The sequence below is a fragment of the Trachypithecus francoisi genome, unplaced genomic scaffold (assembly GCF_009764315.1).
Source record: "Trachypithecus francoisi isolate TF-2019V2 unplaced genomic scaffold, Tfra_2.0 Lachesis_group12, whole genome shotgun sequence".
NCBI lineage: Eukaryota > Metazoa > Chordata > Mammalia > Primates > Cercopithecidae > Trachypithecus > Trachypithecus francoisi.
Window position 1 is genome coordinate 43,825,076 of NW_022681457.1, and position 19,037 is coordinate 43,844,112.

General features: G+C 35.9%; 1 protein-coding gene across 12 annotated transcripts in view; it reads left to right on the forward strand.

Moving 5' to 3' along the window:
* ADGRL2 (adhesion G protein-coupled receptor L2) overlaps window positions 1-19,037 on the forward strand; it is a 196,318-nt gene that overhangs the window by 100,394 nt on the left and 76,887 nt on the right. For all 12 annotated transcript variants that reach the window (XR_004440647.1, XM_033225401.1, XM_033225396.1 and 9 more), the window contains exon 3: window positions 9,510-9,723. Coding sequence is in view for 11 of the 12 variants with exons in the window: in XM_033225401.1 (XP_033081292.1) it covers window positions 9,510-9,723 (214 nt within the window). In the remaining variant the exon portion in view is untranslated. The remainder of the gene's footprint in view (window positions 1-9,509; window positions 9,724-19,037) is intronic.

Sequence of the window (19,037 nt, forward strand, 5' to 3'; positions counted from 1 at the left end):
TAGATGTTTTAGGATTTGATTGATAAAGGTGTTTCTAAAGTGAATCTAATTAAATAATTAAAAGGATCCTTTTTTTTTTTTTTTTGGAGACGGAGTCTCGCTCTGTCGCCCAGGCTGGAGTGCACTGGCCGGATCTCAGCTCACTGCAAGCTCCGCCTCCCGGGTTTACGCCATTCTCCTGCCTCAGCCTCCCGAGTAGCTGGGACTACAGGCGCCCGCCACCTCGCCCGGCTAATTTTTTGTATTTTTTTAGTAGAGACGGGGTTTCACCATGTTAGCCAGGATGGTCTCGATCTCCTGACCTCGTGATCTGCCCGTCTCGGCCTCCCAAAGTGCTGGGATTACAGGCTTGAGCCACCGGTCTCTTCTACAAATTTACACAAAGTAGGTTTTTAACATTCTGCCTTGTGGTATAAAAAAGCTTTATTATACATCCTTGATTTTAAAAATTGTGCTTAGTTGGCTCCATGAATATGCAGAGATGAGTGAAAAAGTTGGACTGTCGGTGACAACTTATCTTTTAGGTTTACTTTTAACACTTTATTTTCATCTAAATTAAGATGAAATTGAAATAAGCTTTCTGGATACTCCTAAATTTCACTTCAGCCTCGTTGAAATCATGTCCCCCCCTCAAGTATTTTTTTCATTTCCATTTTAGGAAGAAATTTTGCTAACATATATAAACAGGAATAATGAAGAGATTTCATATGCCAGCACTGGTAACAGACTATAGCTTGAGTTAATGTTTCAGCATGGCTTAGAGTCACAGCCTCACTCTCATAGAGGTCCCTGATAATCAAAAAGCATGAAGCTTCCTGGGGCCCTCAAACAGCATGGGCAGTAGCAAACATGACAGTATTTAGTTCAAAGTAATTAAGAACAACAGGACCAGAAAAGTTGAATTTTTATAGTACGGCCTAGTAAGAACACTTTTATGGGAATATGTGATTTTACAGAAATGTTTTAAGGAACAGAGTTAATGGAGACTTTGTTAGAAAAGCAAATGTTCCTCAACAAGCACTTGAAGTTTATCACAACAAAGGGCACTATTTGTTGTCAGAGCAGCATATTTTCTTGCAGAAATGCTTATAAATGATGCCAGATTTAATGATAGAATTTCAATTCTGGTCTTACAAATTCCCATCCGGTAGCAGTGCATCTGTTTGTTAGGAGTTACTCCTGAATGTGAATGATTTCAGTCTTAAGTCGTTGTACCTGTTGCCGGGAGGTATATATTCCAATCAGTAGCCTAAAGTACAGAGACTTACTGCTTGACATTTTATAGCTTGGAGGGAAAAACTGTCTTTTCAAAATCATTTGTTCAGAGAGGAGAAAATGGAGCAAAACAGTTCATTTTACTCTAAGCACCGCTATTTGGTAGTATTCACATTTGCACAGCACAAAGCTGCAATATTGATTTTTTGCTCACAGGGCCTCCCACCAGTTCTTTCTTCAATTGTCAGGGTTGCCAGATGAGTTGGATTACATTTTGCTGGTTGGATGCTTTTTTTGTTGTTGTTGTTGAAATAGAAATAGATTGAAAAACGGCTTAGAATGAATATCACAGTAATAGTGTGGTTAAAAGGCTTTAATTTGGGGATTTCTTTATGTTGTTGATTATGTTGACCAAGCCATTTCCCTGAAAACTTGACCATCAGACACAGTTTCCTTTCCTGTTCCTTTTCTTCCCCCAAGACTAATAGCAGCCAGCATACCATAAGGATGTTCCTTACAACTCTGTCCCCAAACCTGCTGCTGATGGCCATCATCATTTGAGAGGCATTAAAGTGACATTTGAGAACATGAACCCAGAAGCTGAATTACTGGGTTTGAAATATTAATTTCATTTTTATTGGATATGTGACTGTAGAAAACTTAAGCTTTCTCTGCCTCAATTTCTTCCTCTGTAAAATGGTGATAATATTACCTATCTTGTATGGTTGCTTTGAGGATTCATAATCAGGAAATATTTATAAAGTCCTTAGAGGAACTTCTGAGGGTGGCAAATTCCCTCTAAAACAAGTGTAAAATTAGAATTGTCAATAACAACCATTTTAGGCGCTGGAAAGTAACCAAAACCAAACAACAAATGGGGAAACATTGTTTATGAAAATCTACTAGAACTCTGTTATGAACAGCAGATGTTTAAAGCCTTCTAGCATGGGGCTGCTCCTATTCCCCGCAATCCCTCCATCTCTTACTCCTTAACTATGTAATTGTGGAAGTTTCATCAGGGCAAGATTGGCCTTCAGAACCAGTGACTTTACTGCCATGAAGAGCTGACATGATTTGGAGTAGAGGGTGGAAACTCATGCCCAGCATTGTTGTCAATGAAAGTCAACACAGTAGGGAAAAAAAAATGGGGAAAACCTGTAGCTCTGCTATCCTTTGGTTGTAGTTCCAGTTGGGGTGACTGGAGACCAGTCTGAAACGTAACAGGGAAATCTTGGACGTGAGGAAGCCGTAAACTTTCTGTGCATTTTTAACTAACTGGGAAGCTAAATTTACACATATACAGAGGAGACATGAGAGGACTTGGCAGAAAGTAAAAAACTGAGACTGACTTTTAAACTGCTTGAACTTTTAACACTCTTTCTAACATACAATCTCATCAGCAAAGAGTGGAGACCTAATCATGGGCCCATGGTTTTTGTGCAAAGTCTCTGCCCAGTCATTAGCTGACCACTAAGCCATGCAAACAGAGGTGGTATCTAGAAGCCGAGGCTAGGAAATAAAAATAAGAATTCAAATGAATTAAAACAGTGAGCAAAGACATAAGCAGCCACACACTGTGGGGGCACAGATTCTGCATGTTAATACAGCTGAGATATTAAAAAGAAACCACGACAGCAGCAGCAATTCTCAGGGGAAAGAAATCGGAAACCAGAGTTGCTAATAGTGTATTATTTAAAATGTATAGTTTTCAATAACAGAACACTTATAAGATACATAAAGAAAGAGAAAAGTTGACCCATAAAATATAAATTGCCTTTGATATGGAGCCAGATGTTAGATTTAGCATATAAAGATTTTAAAGCAGCTATTACAAATACGTTCAAAAATCAAAGTAAAACTATCTTGTAGAATTAAGAGGAAATATGATGACAATGACAACAAATATGTAATCAGATAGAGGAAAAAAAAACTATTTCAAAGGCCTTAGAGACATTCTTTGCACATCTTAGTTATTATACCAGTGTGCTATAAGTAAATTAACATTTTGTTGTACAAATTACAGATAGTGTAGCTTCATCTGACCCAGAGATTGTGATTCAATAGGTCTGGAATAGAGCTTCAAGATCTGTCTTTATAAAAAGTTTAGATGATTCTGATGTAACCATATTTGGGAATCAATTATGTAGATTTGGCAAAGGATTAAAGAATATCTATCGATCGATTGATAGATAGATAGATAGATAGGTAGGTAGGTAGATACGTAGATAGATGATTTCTTCCCGTGAGTCAGTATTCTAGATCATTAATGTGATATAAATAAAGGGGTAAATAAATGCTTTCAGGAATAGGTTTTTATGTCTTTCATAAGATTTATTTAGTGAAAATGTTGAGTTTTAAAAATTGATACTAATTGCAATAATTTTATTAAAGGCATGTCAAAGTTCCTTTGAAGTAGCATTGTTGGTAGAAGAGGTTGAGCTATATCCCTTGAAGTTTTCAGGAAAATAGTGTGAAATGGCCAAAGAAGGCACAACAATTTATGTTTTTCTTAAAAATTTATGTAACCTTTTTATTTTCCATCAGTTATTTTGCCAAGATTAAGGACATGCCCGTGACACAGCCTCAGGAGCTCCTAACAACATGTGCCCAAGGTGGTTGGGCTACAGCTTGGTTTTATACATTTTTGGGGAGACATAAGTCAAAAATCAGTACATGAGTGATGTTCATTGGTTCAGTTTGGAAAGGTAAGACAACCCAAAGGGTAGAGTTAGGATTCCAGGTAATAGGTGGACTCAGAGATTTTTCAGTTGGCAACTGGTTGAAAGTGTTTGTCTATTAATAAAGACCTGAATCAACAGAAGAAAGTGTCTGGGTTAAGATAGGGGTTGTGGGGACCAGGGTTCTTGTTACGCAGATGAAGTCTTTAGGTACCAGGTATTAGAGAGAATAGATTGGAAATATTTCTTAATCAGATTTAAAGAGGCAGTTCTGGCCAAACGTGGTGGCCAGGCTCATGCCTGTAATCCCAGCACTTTGGGAGGCCAAGGTGGGCAGATCTCCTGAGGTCAGGAGTTGAAGACCAGCCTGGCCAACATGGCGAAACCTCGTTTCTAGTAAAAATACAAAAATTAGCCAGTCGTGGTGGCGTGCACCTGTGATCCCATCTACTGGAGAGGCTGTAGTGGGAGAATCACTTGAACCCAGTGGGTGGAGGTTGCTGTGAGCTGAAATTGCACCACTGCACTCCTGCACTCCAGCACGGGTGACAGAGCAAGACTTCATCTCAGAAAAAAAAAGGGGAGCGGGGACAGTTCTGTCAGCCTTAAGGTCTCTGTTTTAATGTTAAAGATAGTCAGCTGTGCCAGAATTCCAATGAAAGGAAAGTATAATGAGGCATGTCTGACCACCCATTCCCATCATGGCCACAACTAGAGAACTTTCCCATAATTGATTCGTTTTTATTTTCTCTCTTCCACTAAGTCATTGATTAAAATAGTTAACCTAGGAAAATGTTTTCCTGTGATTTGTGTGAACCCTGCCTAGTTCGTCACATAGACTTTTGAGAATTATTTGGACAGTACCTCCTCATCTATATGGATATGCACAGCATATCCATGTTAACAATGTCATTATCTTCATATTTTAAGAAAACAGAGCAAATCGTTTATTAATTATTGATCACTTGAAATGTTAGAATAGCATGTGTACTTGATTAAAAGGAGCTTGCCTGTTTAGACTTACAGATTGGGGAAACTTTATAGGACTTTAAAATAACTTTAATTCTTCAGAAAAGGTTTTAATGAAAACCCAGAGAAGTAAAACGACTTTGCCCAAAGTCACAAGGCTGACCCATATACTTATACTTCAGTGTTCAGTGCCCTCGCCATGTGTACCTACAGGATAGCATTTGCTGTCTATATTTATGGTACGTATGTTTACGTTTCTACAAAGACGATTTTCACTACCATTCATATAGTTTTGTGAACCTCTACAGTAATTATTTCCTGTCAATTTTACTACTGTATTCTTTGGTGATTTTCAGATTGTATGAAAACTTATAAAATAAATCTCATTACATTATCAGAAAATGGCTGGAGTAGTCAGAGTTGATCAGGGAAGGGTTCTGGAGTCTAAGCTCCCTGCATGGGTTAGAATCTAACTTGTGGTTAAGATTGAGACCCTAAAAATACTATTTGATGCCTTAGTGTCATACTTTGTAAAATTGATATTATAACAGCAACTATTCCATTGTTTATTTTTTATGTTGTTGAACATAAAGTGATCCATAGAAAGCATTTAAGCCAGTGCCAGCACATAGTAATTGCTTTGCAAGTAATATTTATTTCTCTCTTCATATTTGTTTTTTAATGAATCTATATATCATTATATATATAATTTTTTTGGTTGGAAACACAGAGTTTAGATAAAGAGAAATGTATAAATGTACCCATCTGTCTTATGATAATTCCAGTGATACATACATAATAGTAAATTGACAATTTAATTTTTTTGGGGGGGGAGATGGCAGATAATTTTCATTGATAAGTAGTTTACCTTGTTTTTAATGTTCACCATTTGTTTTCACTACCAAAGGAAATAGACATTACAAAGGAAAGCACATTGCAATTTATATTGTGTTAAACAATCACTAATTTAATTCAACAATTTGGTTCCACATTTATAAGAATTATTTTATCATGTGCTATTGTAGGCATTGAGATTGTAACTAAGAGCCTTATTACAGTCTAGCAGGGTGTGTGTGTGTGTGTGTGTGTGTGTGTATACACATTCACTAAAAGTGAATATGCACTGTATCACATGTTAATAAGCACATTAGTAAAGATATATATCCTCGTATATAAAGTTTAATCAAAACAGGTAAGAGAAATAATTTAGAAAAGAACATTTATGATTTAAATCAAAATACATTGCAGGATTAAATTTCTGTTGCTATAACAAAATATTCAGACTGGGTAGTTTATAAAGAAAAGAGTTTTATGTAGCTTATGGTTCTGGGGTTCTGGGGTTGAAGGCGGGCAGCCACATCTGGTGAGGGCCTCACGCTGCTTCCTAGAGTGGTTGAAAAGTAGAAGGACAAGGGAATGCAAAAAACTAATTCATTCCTTTGAGAACTAACTCAGTCTTAAAACATAGACTTTGGGGCTGGGCACAGTGGCTCATGCCTATAATCTCAGCACTTTGGGAGGTGGAGGTGGGCATATCACGAGGTCAAGAGTTGGAGACCAACCTGGCCAACATGGTGAAACCCTGTCTCTACTAAGAATACAAAATTAACCTGGTGTGATACTGCGTGCCTGTAATCCTAGCTACTCAGGAGGCTGAGGCAGGAGAATTGCTTGAACCTGGGAGGCATAGGTTGCAGTGAGCCGAGATCTTGCCACTGCGCTCCAGCCTGGGCAGCAGAGCAAGACTCTGTCTCTGGTGGTGGGGCAGGGGGAAAAGAAAGTGTTTATCTTAAAGACCCAGTCACCTGTTAAAGGCACGACCTCCCAGTACAGCCACACTGGGGACTAAGCCTCTGCTTGAGTTTGATGGGAACAAGCCATATTCAAAGGATAGCAAGTACCATGATCTCTTTTCTCCAGTAGATTCTGTATTGATAATCTACTAAATTATTAAAGTGTGCTGATCTTTCCTTTCTTTCTCCTTACTATAGTACTTTTTTTTTTTTTTTGAGATGGGAGTTTGGCTCTTTTTGCCCAACCTGGAGTTCAATGGTGTGATCTTGGCTCACTGCAACCCCTGCCTCCCAGGTGCAAATGATTCTCCTGCCTCAGCCTCCCGAGTAGCTGGAATTACAGGTGTGCACCACCACACCCGGCTAGTTTTGTATTTTTAGTGGAGATGGGGTTTCACCATGTTAGCGAGGCTGGTCCTGAATCCCCTGACCTCAGGTGATCCACCCGCCTCAGCCTCCCAAAGTGCTGGGACTGCAGGCGTGAACCACAGCCCCAGACCTTACTGTACTTTTTTGGATGACTGTGACTAAAGCTCTAAAACTCCTCTCCCTGAATTATCAAAACAGTAACATACTCAACTATGCCAATTCCCAAATAGGTTTCAAAAGCAGAGGAAAATTCACTTCGAATAATAACTATAATCCTGCAAACTAACAACAACAAAAATTAAAGTGGTCAGGTTTTAAAAACCACAGTGCTTCATAATCAGTTCTGTGTTTTTGACAAAATAGTAAGAATTGCAAGTATGGCTCCAAGCCAGTCTTTTAATAATGTGTTCTAATATTCTAGCATTTTCTAATAATATGATTTATTCTGTTTTATTATAGCATTATAATTGCAAATTGCCTCCATTTAAAATAGGTTGCATTTCAAAATTTTATTTGATGTCATTTGTTTGAATTTTCACATAGCTTTTGCCACAGAAATGTGTCAGCTTCTGAAGCCATAAAAATATTTTCTATTAAAACAAATGTGGTAATACTAGTTTAAGCTTAATTATTTGTATAGGTAGTACAGTACAAGATCAGGAGATGGAGAAAAAGCAGAGTGTGTGTGTGTGTGTGTGTGTGTGTGTATGTGTGTGTGTGTGTGTGTGTGTTTATGTGTACATAAAAAAGTTTATGAACTTGTTGGGGAAGAAATACCTTTTGGAAGTTTGGCCTGTGTACCATTTGTCCTGACATTTATCCAGCTCTGTTTCTGTATCACATTTACCCAGCTCTGTTTCTGTATCCCTTCTTCATTAGTAGTGCACCTCTCCGCATACTACAATATTCTCAACATACTATAAACCTTTTTAGTGAAAACCTGCCAAGCTTAGTGTTTGCCACAATCTCCTGAAGATTTCTGCGTTCCAAATTAGGTATTCTTTTCTTCCATCTTCAGTCCAGTTACACCTTTAGTTTTCTCCAAAGAACTGAGAGCTCAGCCAGGTTTGAAAATTGCTGCTTTTTAAAATCACACCAGTGTGTCACCCAGTACTGCTTTGGAAGAATATACTTACATCTAAGAAAAGATCATGTTTAACCAGGTGACTTTCTATTTTATTGAATTAGTGAGAAACATTGTTCAAGAAAGATAAAGAGAACAAGTGTTGGCATTGGATTGGCTTGGGCACAGCCCAGCTCTTCAGCTTGGAAATTTATAACTTGGAACAATTTATTCTGAGTGTAATTTTTTTGTATAAAAGGCAATATATGAGATAATGCATATAATACAGAATGGTGAAAATGATAGAGCTAAGAAATACTGAAAGTATTGCTGTTTTTTTGTAATAGGAATGCTATAGATGGTGATAGGTTAGAGACCTGAAAAAAGTTGAAACATTGTAGGAGAAGGTTTTGCTATTGTAGCTAGCCTGATGGTAGTCCACCAGGACAGCAAGGATGTCCTTGTCACACATAGTTCTTGGCTGTTCTTGGCTTTCCTTGCTTTTGCTCTTTGTCCTGTGCTCTGTTACTACTTTATGGAACTACTGGTTGGAAACTGATTTAAGCTTAAAATGCTAATTATTTCATTCGGTAATCTTTTTTAGAGCACTTATGAACAGTGTTTATCTATACTCTCTACCTGATGTACCATACATAAATTCATATTTATGTACTTTAAGCATTTTTATGGACATTATTTTGTTTTAGAATTGTACAGGTAAGAAAAGTAATGCCTTAAATGTTTCATGTCAATGTTGTAGATGACGTAACTGATCGTAGAGAATTTTGTACTTTTCAGGTCTTTGCATTTGTTGAGTTGGATAGGAGCAGTGCTGGCTCCTTTGAATGTCCATCTGCTGATTCCTTTCAGTGTCAGTTTTAAATAAAGGGTATTTAAATGGAAATAAGTTATTGTGCCATAAGTATCTTACTGTCATAAATGTATCTTAGTTATTGTGGGGAAAAAACTGCTAAGATGAAGGTATTTTTTAAGATAATGCAATAGCAATTAATGTGTATACATTAAATAAGAGAGTAAGGCCAGTGGGTGTAGCAGAGGTTTCATTCCATTGCACAGATGAAAATTCTTTCTTGATTAGTAGTTATATTTTCTGTTTGTAAAACTTGTCACCGTTTATAAAATCCATGATTAAATTTGTCATTATTTGGATTTACTAAAAAAGCCAATAGTTTCTGATTATACAGAAAGTAATTTGTTAGGGTATTTCGTAAAGATGAAGAGTCCAAATAAAGATGAATAAAAATAATTTTCTGACATATTGTAGAGAACCAAAAAATTATTTAATAAATGCCTGAATTTGTGACTGACAATAGACATGAATCATGTCACTTGAAAATGCTTTACCAAAATAATTTGTCTTATAAATGAGTTACGGTTTAATTTTCTTTCTTTTTTTTTAAGGTTTCAGCAGAGCAGCTTTACCATTTGGGCTGGTGAGGCGAGAATTATCCTGTGAAGGTTATTCTATAGATCTGCGATGCCCGGGCAGTGATGTCATCATGATTGAGAGCGCTAACTATGGTCGGACGGATGACAAGATTTGTGATGCTGACCCATTTCAGATGGAGAATACAGACTGCTACCTCCCCGATGCCTTCAAAATTATGACTCAAAGGTAAATATTCATGTGTTAATGTCCCATTTGAGCTGTTGTATCTAAATTAGAAAAATTATTACAGTTATTCCAAAGCAAATGGATATAGGCCACATCTCAGCCTATTTATTAAAATGAGTTGGGTTTTTAACCTACTAAAGTTGATTTCTACACTTTATATTTTCATCAACATTCAAATATGTAAATCATTCTAATATAGCTCGACGTATCAGAATATGTAATACATATTTCTTTGTGTTATATAAACATAAAATAAAAAACGAATATTATTTGAAATGTAATCTTAGTTTTTAAGGCTTCAAAAATTTGAAATACTTTTTGTAACATCAAGAATGTTTAAGTGACTGGGTCTTTGGCAATAGTTGCTCCTTACCTTTTTTTTAAAAAAAAAAAAAATTAATAAACTTTGTTTTTGAGAGTAGTTTTAGGTTCTTAGTAAAATCAAGTAGAATGTACAGAGATTTCTCATATGATCCATATCCACGCATACACAGCGTCTCTCACTGCAGATACTTTGCCCCACAGCAGTACATTTGTTAACAGTCCATGAACCTACGTTGACACATAATTATCACCCAAAGTCCATAGTTTACAATAGGATTGGCTTTTGGCATTGTACATTTTATGACTTTTGACAAATGTATTCACCATTGTAGTATCATACAGAATACCGTCATGTGCCACATAATGACTTTTTGGTCAGTGATGAACCGCGTGTACCATGGTGGTTCCATAGATGCTAATGGATCTGAACTGTTGCCTAGTGACCTCTTAGCCATCATAAAGTCGTAATGTGATGTATTATCTTTTCTATTTTAAATATGTTTAGATGTATAAACACTTAACATTGTACTATAATTGCCTATGGAATTCAGGACAGTAATATACTATTCAGGTTGTAGCCTAGGAGCAATAGACTACCTTATAGTCTAAGTGTGTAGTAGGCTATACTGTCTAAGTTTGTTTAAATACACTCATTGCTGTTCATGTAATGATAAAAGAGGCTGACAATGCATATCTCAGAAAGTATCCCTTTGTTAATGACGCATAACTGGTTTCACTGTCCTAAAAATCCTCTATCCTTGGCCTGTTCATCCCTCTTATCCTCCTAACTCCTGGTAGCCACAGATATTTTCCAGATTGGCTTATTTCACTTAGTAATATGCTTTTACATTTCCTCCATATCTTTTGTTGGCTTGATAGTTCATTTCTTTTTAGAATGGAGTAATATTCATTGTCTGGATAGACACAGTTGATCCATGCACCTACAGAAAGACATATAGGTAGTTTTTAGGTTTTGTCAATTACGGATAGAGCTACTGTAAACATCAGTGTGCAGTTTCTTCTGTGAATATAAGTTTTCAGTTTGTTTGGACAAATATAGTACAATTGCTGGATTGTATGTTTTGAATGTGTTTAGCTCAAAGTGGCTGTACCACTTTCCATTTCTACCAGCAATGAATAGAAGTTCTTTTTTCTCTACACTCTTGCCAGCATTTGGTGTTGCCAGTATTTGAAATCCATTCTATTAAGTGTGTATTGCTGTCTCATTGATGTTGTAATTTGTAATTCCCTAATAACATAAAATGTTCAACTTTTTTATATACTTATTGTATTCTTATTATCATCTGTATATCTTTATTATTTTATTTTTATTTTTATTTTTTTGAGACAGAGTCTTGCTCTGTTGCCCAGGCTGGAGTGCAGCAGCGTGGTCATTGCTCACTGCAATCTCTGCCTCCCGGGTTCAAGCAGTTCTCATGCCTCAACCTCCTGAGTAGCTGGGATTACAGGTGCACGCCACCAAGCCTGGCTAATTTTTTGTATTTTTAGTAGAGACAGGGTTTCACCATGTTGGCCAGGCTGGTCTCAAACTCCTGACCTCAGGAAATCCACCTGCCTCAGCCTCTCAAAGTGCTGGGATTACAGGTGTAAGTCACCATGCCTGGCCTTGTGTATCTTTTTTGTATGTATTCTTAGCCCATGTTTAAAATTGAGGTTTTTTTTTTTTTTTTTTTTTTTTAGTGTTTTAAGAGTTCTTTGTATATTTTTAGATAGCAGTCCTTCATCATATATCTCTTTGTCAAATATTTTCTCCAGTTTTTGGCTTGTTTTCTCATTCCTTCCAGTTAAGAGGTATTGTTTATATAGTTAGTTAAGGCTTAAAACATACAAACAAGCAAACAAAATTAAATAACAAGTTCAACTTAAGAAAGCATACAACTAAGTATAGAATTCCTTGTATCCTTCAATGAATTATAGATAAAATATCCTTTTAACAGATTAAACACTTTCTGGCTTTTCTTCCTAGCAGATTTAGCTTTACTCAGTAGGTTAGAGAAGTCATAGAGAAGGCTATCAATATGACAGATGTGTTAAGCCAAGATGGAAAGTATGTTTTTGAATATTAAGTGGGAATTTCTGCCATCTTTGAATAGTATACAGATAGTTAAGGTAAATGTATTCTGATTTGGTTGTATTCTTTCTAGTTCAAAGCAATGCTTGTTTTTTTTTTTTTTTTTTTTACCCTTGTATGTTGCCCAAGATGTTTTTAAAAATAAGGACGAGACCAGTTGTCTTTTCTTTAAAATTTAGATTTAAGGAAAATTTTCCCCACATTCAAATTCAAGACAGTATAAAATTTGACATTGTTTGAATGTTCGAGGCACTGTAGTTTGTATTAAGTGTTAAAGATGGTTATAAATTGATGTTTAGCCACTTTGAAAATAGTACAATTGCCAGGTGCAGTGGTTCATGCCTGTAATCCCAGCACTTTGGTAGGCCGAGGTAGGTGGATCACCTGAGTTCAGGAGTTCAAGACCAGCCTGGCCAACATGGTGAAACCCTGCCTCTACTAAAAATATAATGATTAGCTGGGTGTGGTGGCAGGCACCTGTAATCCCAGCTACTTGGGAGGCTGAGGCAGAAGGAATCTCTTCTGTCCGGGAGGCGGAGGTTGCAGTGAGCCAAGATCATGCCACTGAACTCCAACCTGGGCAATGGAGTGAGATTCTGCCTCAAAGAAAAAAGAAAGAGAAAATAGTACCATTGAGTAAGGTAGAGATGAATATAAAGTATACATATGTCCTAATGTAATAGACTGCCTCAATTCCTGAGTTGAAATGTAAACTCTGATAATTTCTACTTTATTGAATTTGAGCAGTTTTCTTTCTTCACTGAGCCCCGGTTTATTAATTATAGAAAGTAGAGAATATATCATTGGTTAATTTTGTGTTATAAAAATGATGTGTTTGAGAATGTGTTTTAAACTTTAAAGCTATATAGATGATACCTCTTAACTGGACTCTTGCCTTCGCACATGTAAATATAATACAGAAAACTGCTGAGAATGGATATCATTTTTCTATATTAGATACAAAGCACCTAACTCTTGGCATCTTTTTTTTTTGTTTTAATTGTGGTACTCCGAGCATCTTAATTAGAATTTTCCTATATGTAAGATAGTATCAATAATTATTGCTTATATAGAATAATTTGTCCTTTTTATTAAAAAAAACTAAAAAATCCCAAAACCCTAATAGTTTAGCAGATTTTCCGCTTTATATTCCTCAAAAATGTGATATTCAGTCATGTAGTGAAGGGAGACATGTTTATTTCTTTAATGTAGAAAGTTTGTCTTTGAAAATCTCACATTAAAACATTAGAACTTTTGCATTAAATTTGAAAGCCCCCCTTTTTTACATGTAATGATAGAGATGGGCATAGAAATTTCGGTACCATTAAAATCTGTTTTCATTGTATTTTGCTCCTCTTCTTTTGTTTTTCACTCCCTTTCTTCCACTGTTACCTCTTCAGCAGTTGAGAATCAAGTAAATAAATACACTTGTAATTTAGTCTGTGGACATGGTAAAAGTATTGTATTCACTCTCCATTTTCTATTTCCTGTTCATTTAAAAGTGTGAAACTGAAGGCTCCAGTAGTAACTGATTATAGTATACCGCCTTAAGTATTCTGAGTGGCTCATCCTAAAAAGTGAGAAATGAAATGCTTTCTTAAAATGATGTTTGTTTTAATATTTTATGGAACAGTCACAATTTAGTACTCATTAAAGGTAATTGTTGGGGGGCAACTTAAAAATATATAAACGTTATAACACTTTGAATTCATTAACCAACCAAAAAGCAAATCCTACTATTACTTTGAAGTATTTGATTAACAAATAGATTAGAATTTTGCTAACAGTATTGTCTCTTTCCAGCACTTGAGTACAAACTAGTAGGTATCTTAAAATGATATGCTAGATTATACCTGAAGATCCTCTTCCCAAATTATAACTGTTTTTTTACTCTAAAAACCTGCTCACTGTTATCAAGGTGGTTTTGCTGCTTTGGATGATGCTTTATAACATGGCCAAGGTTTTAGCACTTTGGCCTAGAGATCTGAAAGTAATTATGTAAATATTTACTGGTTTATTTTTCAGGATTAAATGTGAATTTCACATGCATAGTTAGGTCTTGTACAAAGCAATTTGTAGACATGTGAGTGTACCTTTGTAAATACAAAGAAGTACAAAACGTAATACATACCATGTGAAGAAGATGGAGAAAATAGGTGCTTCAGTTAGTCCCTATTGTAGTAAGGTGTATTTTGTATAAAATAGGCCCCCTGTCTCCCTTTTTTTGTCGAGGGGATGGATTGAAATTGCCCAAGGAAAGTAAGGTTGTAGCCTAGATTTATGGAACTAGCCTGGCTCCTTCAAAGCTTTTAACCAAAAAAATTTTTCTTAAGCACAGTTAAAGGTAGTACCTGATTAGTACCTCATAGCATACTTACATTAGGTTTTTTTTTTTTTTGAGACAGGGTCTCACTCCTTCACCCAGGCTGGAGTGCAGAAGCAAGATCTCTGCTCACTGGAGCCTCTGCCTCCTGGGTTCAAGCAGTTCCCCATTCTCAGCCTCCCAAGTAGCTAGGATTTATAGGTGCACACCACCATGCCCGGCTAAGTTTTGTATTTTCAGTAGAGATGGCGTTTCACCATATTGTCCAGGCTGGTCTCGAACTCTTGGCCTCAAGTGATCTGCCCACCTCAGCCTCCCAAAGTGTTGGTATTACAGGTGTGAGCCACCACACCCGGCCTGTGTTTCTTACTAAGTAAAATTCAATATATTTTTGGTTGTTATACTATCCGTTTAAATTCCTTGAAGTTTATTTTAGAACTGGGTGGCATATAAATAAATAGTGCAACAAGCCATTGTTTATACAGGTTTGGCACTTAAAGAGTAGTCAACAAAGAATGTAAGGATAAACAAGTGTCAACATAAAGTTGAATAGTTACAGGTGAATAAATGGTATCACCCACAGAGATTATGTAATTTGAGCACGCAAAACCTGCTAGACAACACCTGCATTTGAGGAGCAGAGGTGTAAAGTTGCCATCAAAAAATTGAGCACACATGGGAGAATTAATGTCTTAGAAGCCAGTAGCAAACTACAAAAGAGATACATTAATTTTCTTGATGATGTTGAAGATTTTTATTCTATTTTGACAGCTCAAATAAAAGAACATGTTAAGATTTTCAAGACAGGAGAGTTTCAAGATAGAAATCAAGAAATAGCAATTAGCCTTGCCTTGCATAGACCAGCAGGAATTAGGTAGTACTCTGGTCACGTGGGACCAGATGGTGAATAAATATAAGACCTAAATTTACAAAGTAGGGATAAACTTCTAGGATTTTTATTCTATAAGAAAGGGAAAAACAATCTAGCTTTAGAACTTTAGGTATAGTTTAATTAACGTAAGCTGTATAAGCAACAAAACTGATTTCAAAGCTCAGTGTTTTCTGAAAGGTTGGGATAATGGAAGTAAGCTCTAAATGTAGGCACCAGAATAATCCATTCCCTTTCTATACCCCATTCAATAACTTTTCTGTTCTTGAATTTCCCTTTTCTAAACTTATCAGTATCCTAACCTATTATCTCTAAGTATAATAATTATACTTCATTTTACTTTTTAAACTTGAGAGCATATGGAGTGGTGACAACTTCTTGTGTGCCAGAGGGTTTGAAGGAATGTGTTGTTGTACATGTATGTGCGTTACTTTGTTCTGTGGTTCTTTATATTACAGTGGATGCAGAGTGAGACTGGAAAATTGAGTGCATACACTTCCACATTCAGTTAGAATTAGTAAGACTGTATGAAAAGGACCATGTATGCCGTAGTCTGGAATAAGCAGAATTATCTTATCCTCTACCACGACACCTCCCATTCTTGCCACCAGGATAGGCATAAAAATAGGGGCTTTCTTTAGGGAATGGGAGAGTTTATAGACTATAGCTTCTATTTTAAGGGATTTATTGAATACCAGATTGTTAGAGCTACAGAGGAGCTTGAGGCTCATCATATTCTAATTCCCTTTAATTACACTTGGGGAATTGACTGTCATTATAGCTACATGTATGTTTGTTCACATAGCTACATGTATATTCTCCTCACTTTCAAAAAATCTCCTTGAGAAGAAGTGGCAATTTGATATTCTTTTTACTTTGCAAGTCTTTAGAAAAAGGTTGGATTATTTTCCACAGGGGCTGAAACCTCAAATCGCCTGTACCTAGAACCTCATTCATTTAATACCTTACTGGCATGAAAATGTATTCATAAATAACTTTGAAGTTCAATTTTGCTATCTACACTTTTAACATGTCTGTTATTTTCAAATGTACTAATAGATGCTAATTTTATATAAAATATTTAAACAAAGGAGATACTTAATGCACACACACACACACACCCCTTTACTATGGGAAGTGGTGAATATTGGAAGCATCTCAGAATTTAATCAAGAAAATTCATTAAAATGCAGTTACAGTTCTGCCAGTTTACTCTGGCAGACTTCATGATTATAGATTTCAGCTTGTGTATACCCTCCTTGACATACAGTTCTCTCAACTTTTTACATTGATCATTCTTCATAAAGAAGATTTATATGCAAGTCACAGCTATATGAAAGATACTTCAATATTTGTTTTCTGACTTCTCCTATAGGTAACAATAAACTATAAACTCATCTTTCTAAAATCTTCGTATTTCTTCCTCATTAATGGCATTTTCCAAAGGGAAAAATTAGTGCAGTGTGTCTTTTATGGTGTTTCATAATATTTTGGGGTTGGTATATTTTATTCCTGAATTATTGTGAATGCTTACTAGTCAGGGTTACTCTTGCTTAGCATATGCATTCTCATAGGATTTAAACCTGCCATGTCTCAGAAACTGCATTCTTACCCTTATTTATCCCAAGTGTTTTTATCTACTTGACATGTCAGGTTTATCCAACACTTGTCCATTAGGGTGAAATACATACGGGGTCAATGAAGTAACTCAGCTGCTCCTAACCCGTCATGTCTATGCAATCTACTTAGGTTATTTTCTGTTAGTTGAGGGATTTCTGCTAATTCTCTCACTCTTGGCCTAGTTGTTTCAAGACAACTAACTGGTATTACAAGCACATCTCTGTGGCCAATCTACTAATACAGATTCTTGAACTTTAGTACAGTAATAAATAACTATTAAAGCTCTTATTGGTATACCTAATTGGACACATGCTTTGCATGTCACTTACTGATGGACATTTAAAGCAAAGCACTCGTAGGAAGGGGAGACTCTTGCTAGTAATAAACATGAACCATATTAAACATTCACATTTAGTGTGCAAGAAAGACTAATAAATTATGAAATGTTTTAGAAGATAAATTATCTAAATATCTTTTATGACCCTGCTTATCAAATGTAGAAAAGAGAGAAATAATGTCACATCAAAAATTCTGCCCTATAGGATCCTCGGTTTCTCCCTTTTTTTTTTTTTTTGACTGGGTCTTACAGCTGGAGTGCAGGTTCTGCTCAGTGCAACCCCAGCTTCCCAGGCTCAAGTGATCCTCCCACCTCAGTCTCCCACGTAGCTGTTACTACAGGTGCATGCCACCACACCCAGCTAATTTTTGAAAAATTTTTGTACAGACAGGGTTTCCGCCATGTTGCCCTGGCTGGTCTCAAACTCCTGGACCCAAGAGATCCGCCTGCCTCAGCCTCCCAAATGCTAGGATTACAGGTGTGAGCCACCAGGCCCGGCTCTGTATCTCCTTTTAAAATGAAAATTAGTAAACATTTCTACTAGATGTTGAAAACTGCAAATACAGATGTGAATTGGCTCATTTTCACTGGTACTTCCCATTAATTTAGGGTATTTTTACCCTTTATATTATGTCCATTGATTGGTTGAGGAAACCAGAGTAATTTTTCCATAAGGTAGTTACATTATTGTTCTTAAGTATTCCCTAAGGATTATTCAGTGAAATTCAGAAGCTTGAAAGATACTTTGAAAGTTTGAATTTTATTTTATTTTTTAACACACATAGGCTGGATAAGGGTAAGGGAAATTAGTTTTTGAAAGCAAAAGCTAAAGGTGATTTTGCTTTAGTTTTTTATTTTTAGAAGTTATCTTTAGTTTTGAAACCAAAGCAGAGAGATGAAGAAATAAGATCAAAATCAGTAGAAGTGAACACGAACATATTTGACCTCTACATTTCAATATGATCATAATGATCTTTTTATAGTGCTTTTCATATCCTTAGGGATTATTAGGTATTCCTCCTTTGTCATTTGAAAGGTGAGTATTATGGATGGGATGACAATGGTATTTCTGTGGTGTCTATATCATCATATACCTTGTATTTTTTTTCACTCACCTACAACATTCCTTCCTGTACGCTAAAACATTGGTTTCTATTTGCAAAGTGTGGCATTTAAACAAGTTAATTGACAGAACTGTGTTTGATTGATACCTCTAAAATGTACTAAACAATCAAGTGTTAGATTTACTTACTGTCTAAGGAACATTATTGTGGGTAATTAGGTTCGTGGTGGCATTTTACCAATACACATTTATCTAAATGAACGATCATGAAATCTGCTTTCATAAGACTATTTTCAGATACCCATTCAAGGACTTTGTTGTTCCTAAGTATGATTTCAGTATGGATCTGCTTGTCGATGTCATACTGATAGTATAAAAATTTTGCTTAAGCATCATTTTTAAAAAGTTATGCTTTGAACGGATAAGAATAGATGTTCAGTTACAGTTGTAAAGAATGGAAATGAAATTTTATTTTAAAGTTTCACATCAAAGCAAATTCACTAATTTTGCTTGGAATTTGGCATTTTCTTCTTTTTTTCTTTTTTCTTTTTTCTTTTTTTTTGACACCAGAATTCGTAGACAAATGCTACTGAAATGTAATATAATGCATGTTTTCTACCAGTTAAAAAAAGAACAAGTGGTAAAGTATATTGTCACTTAAGAATT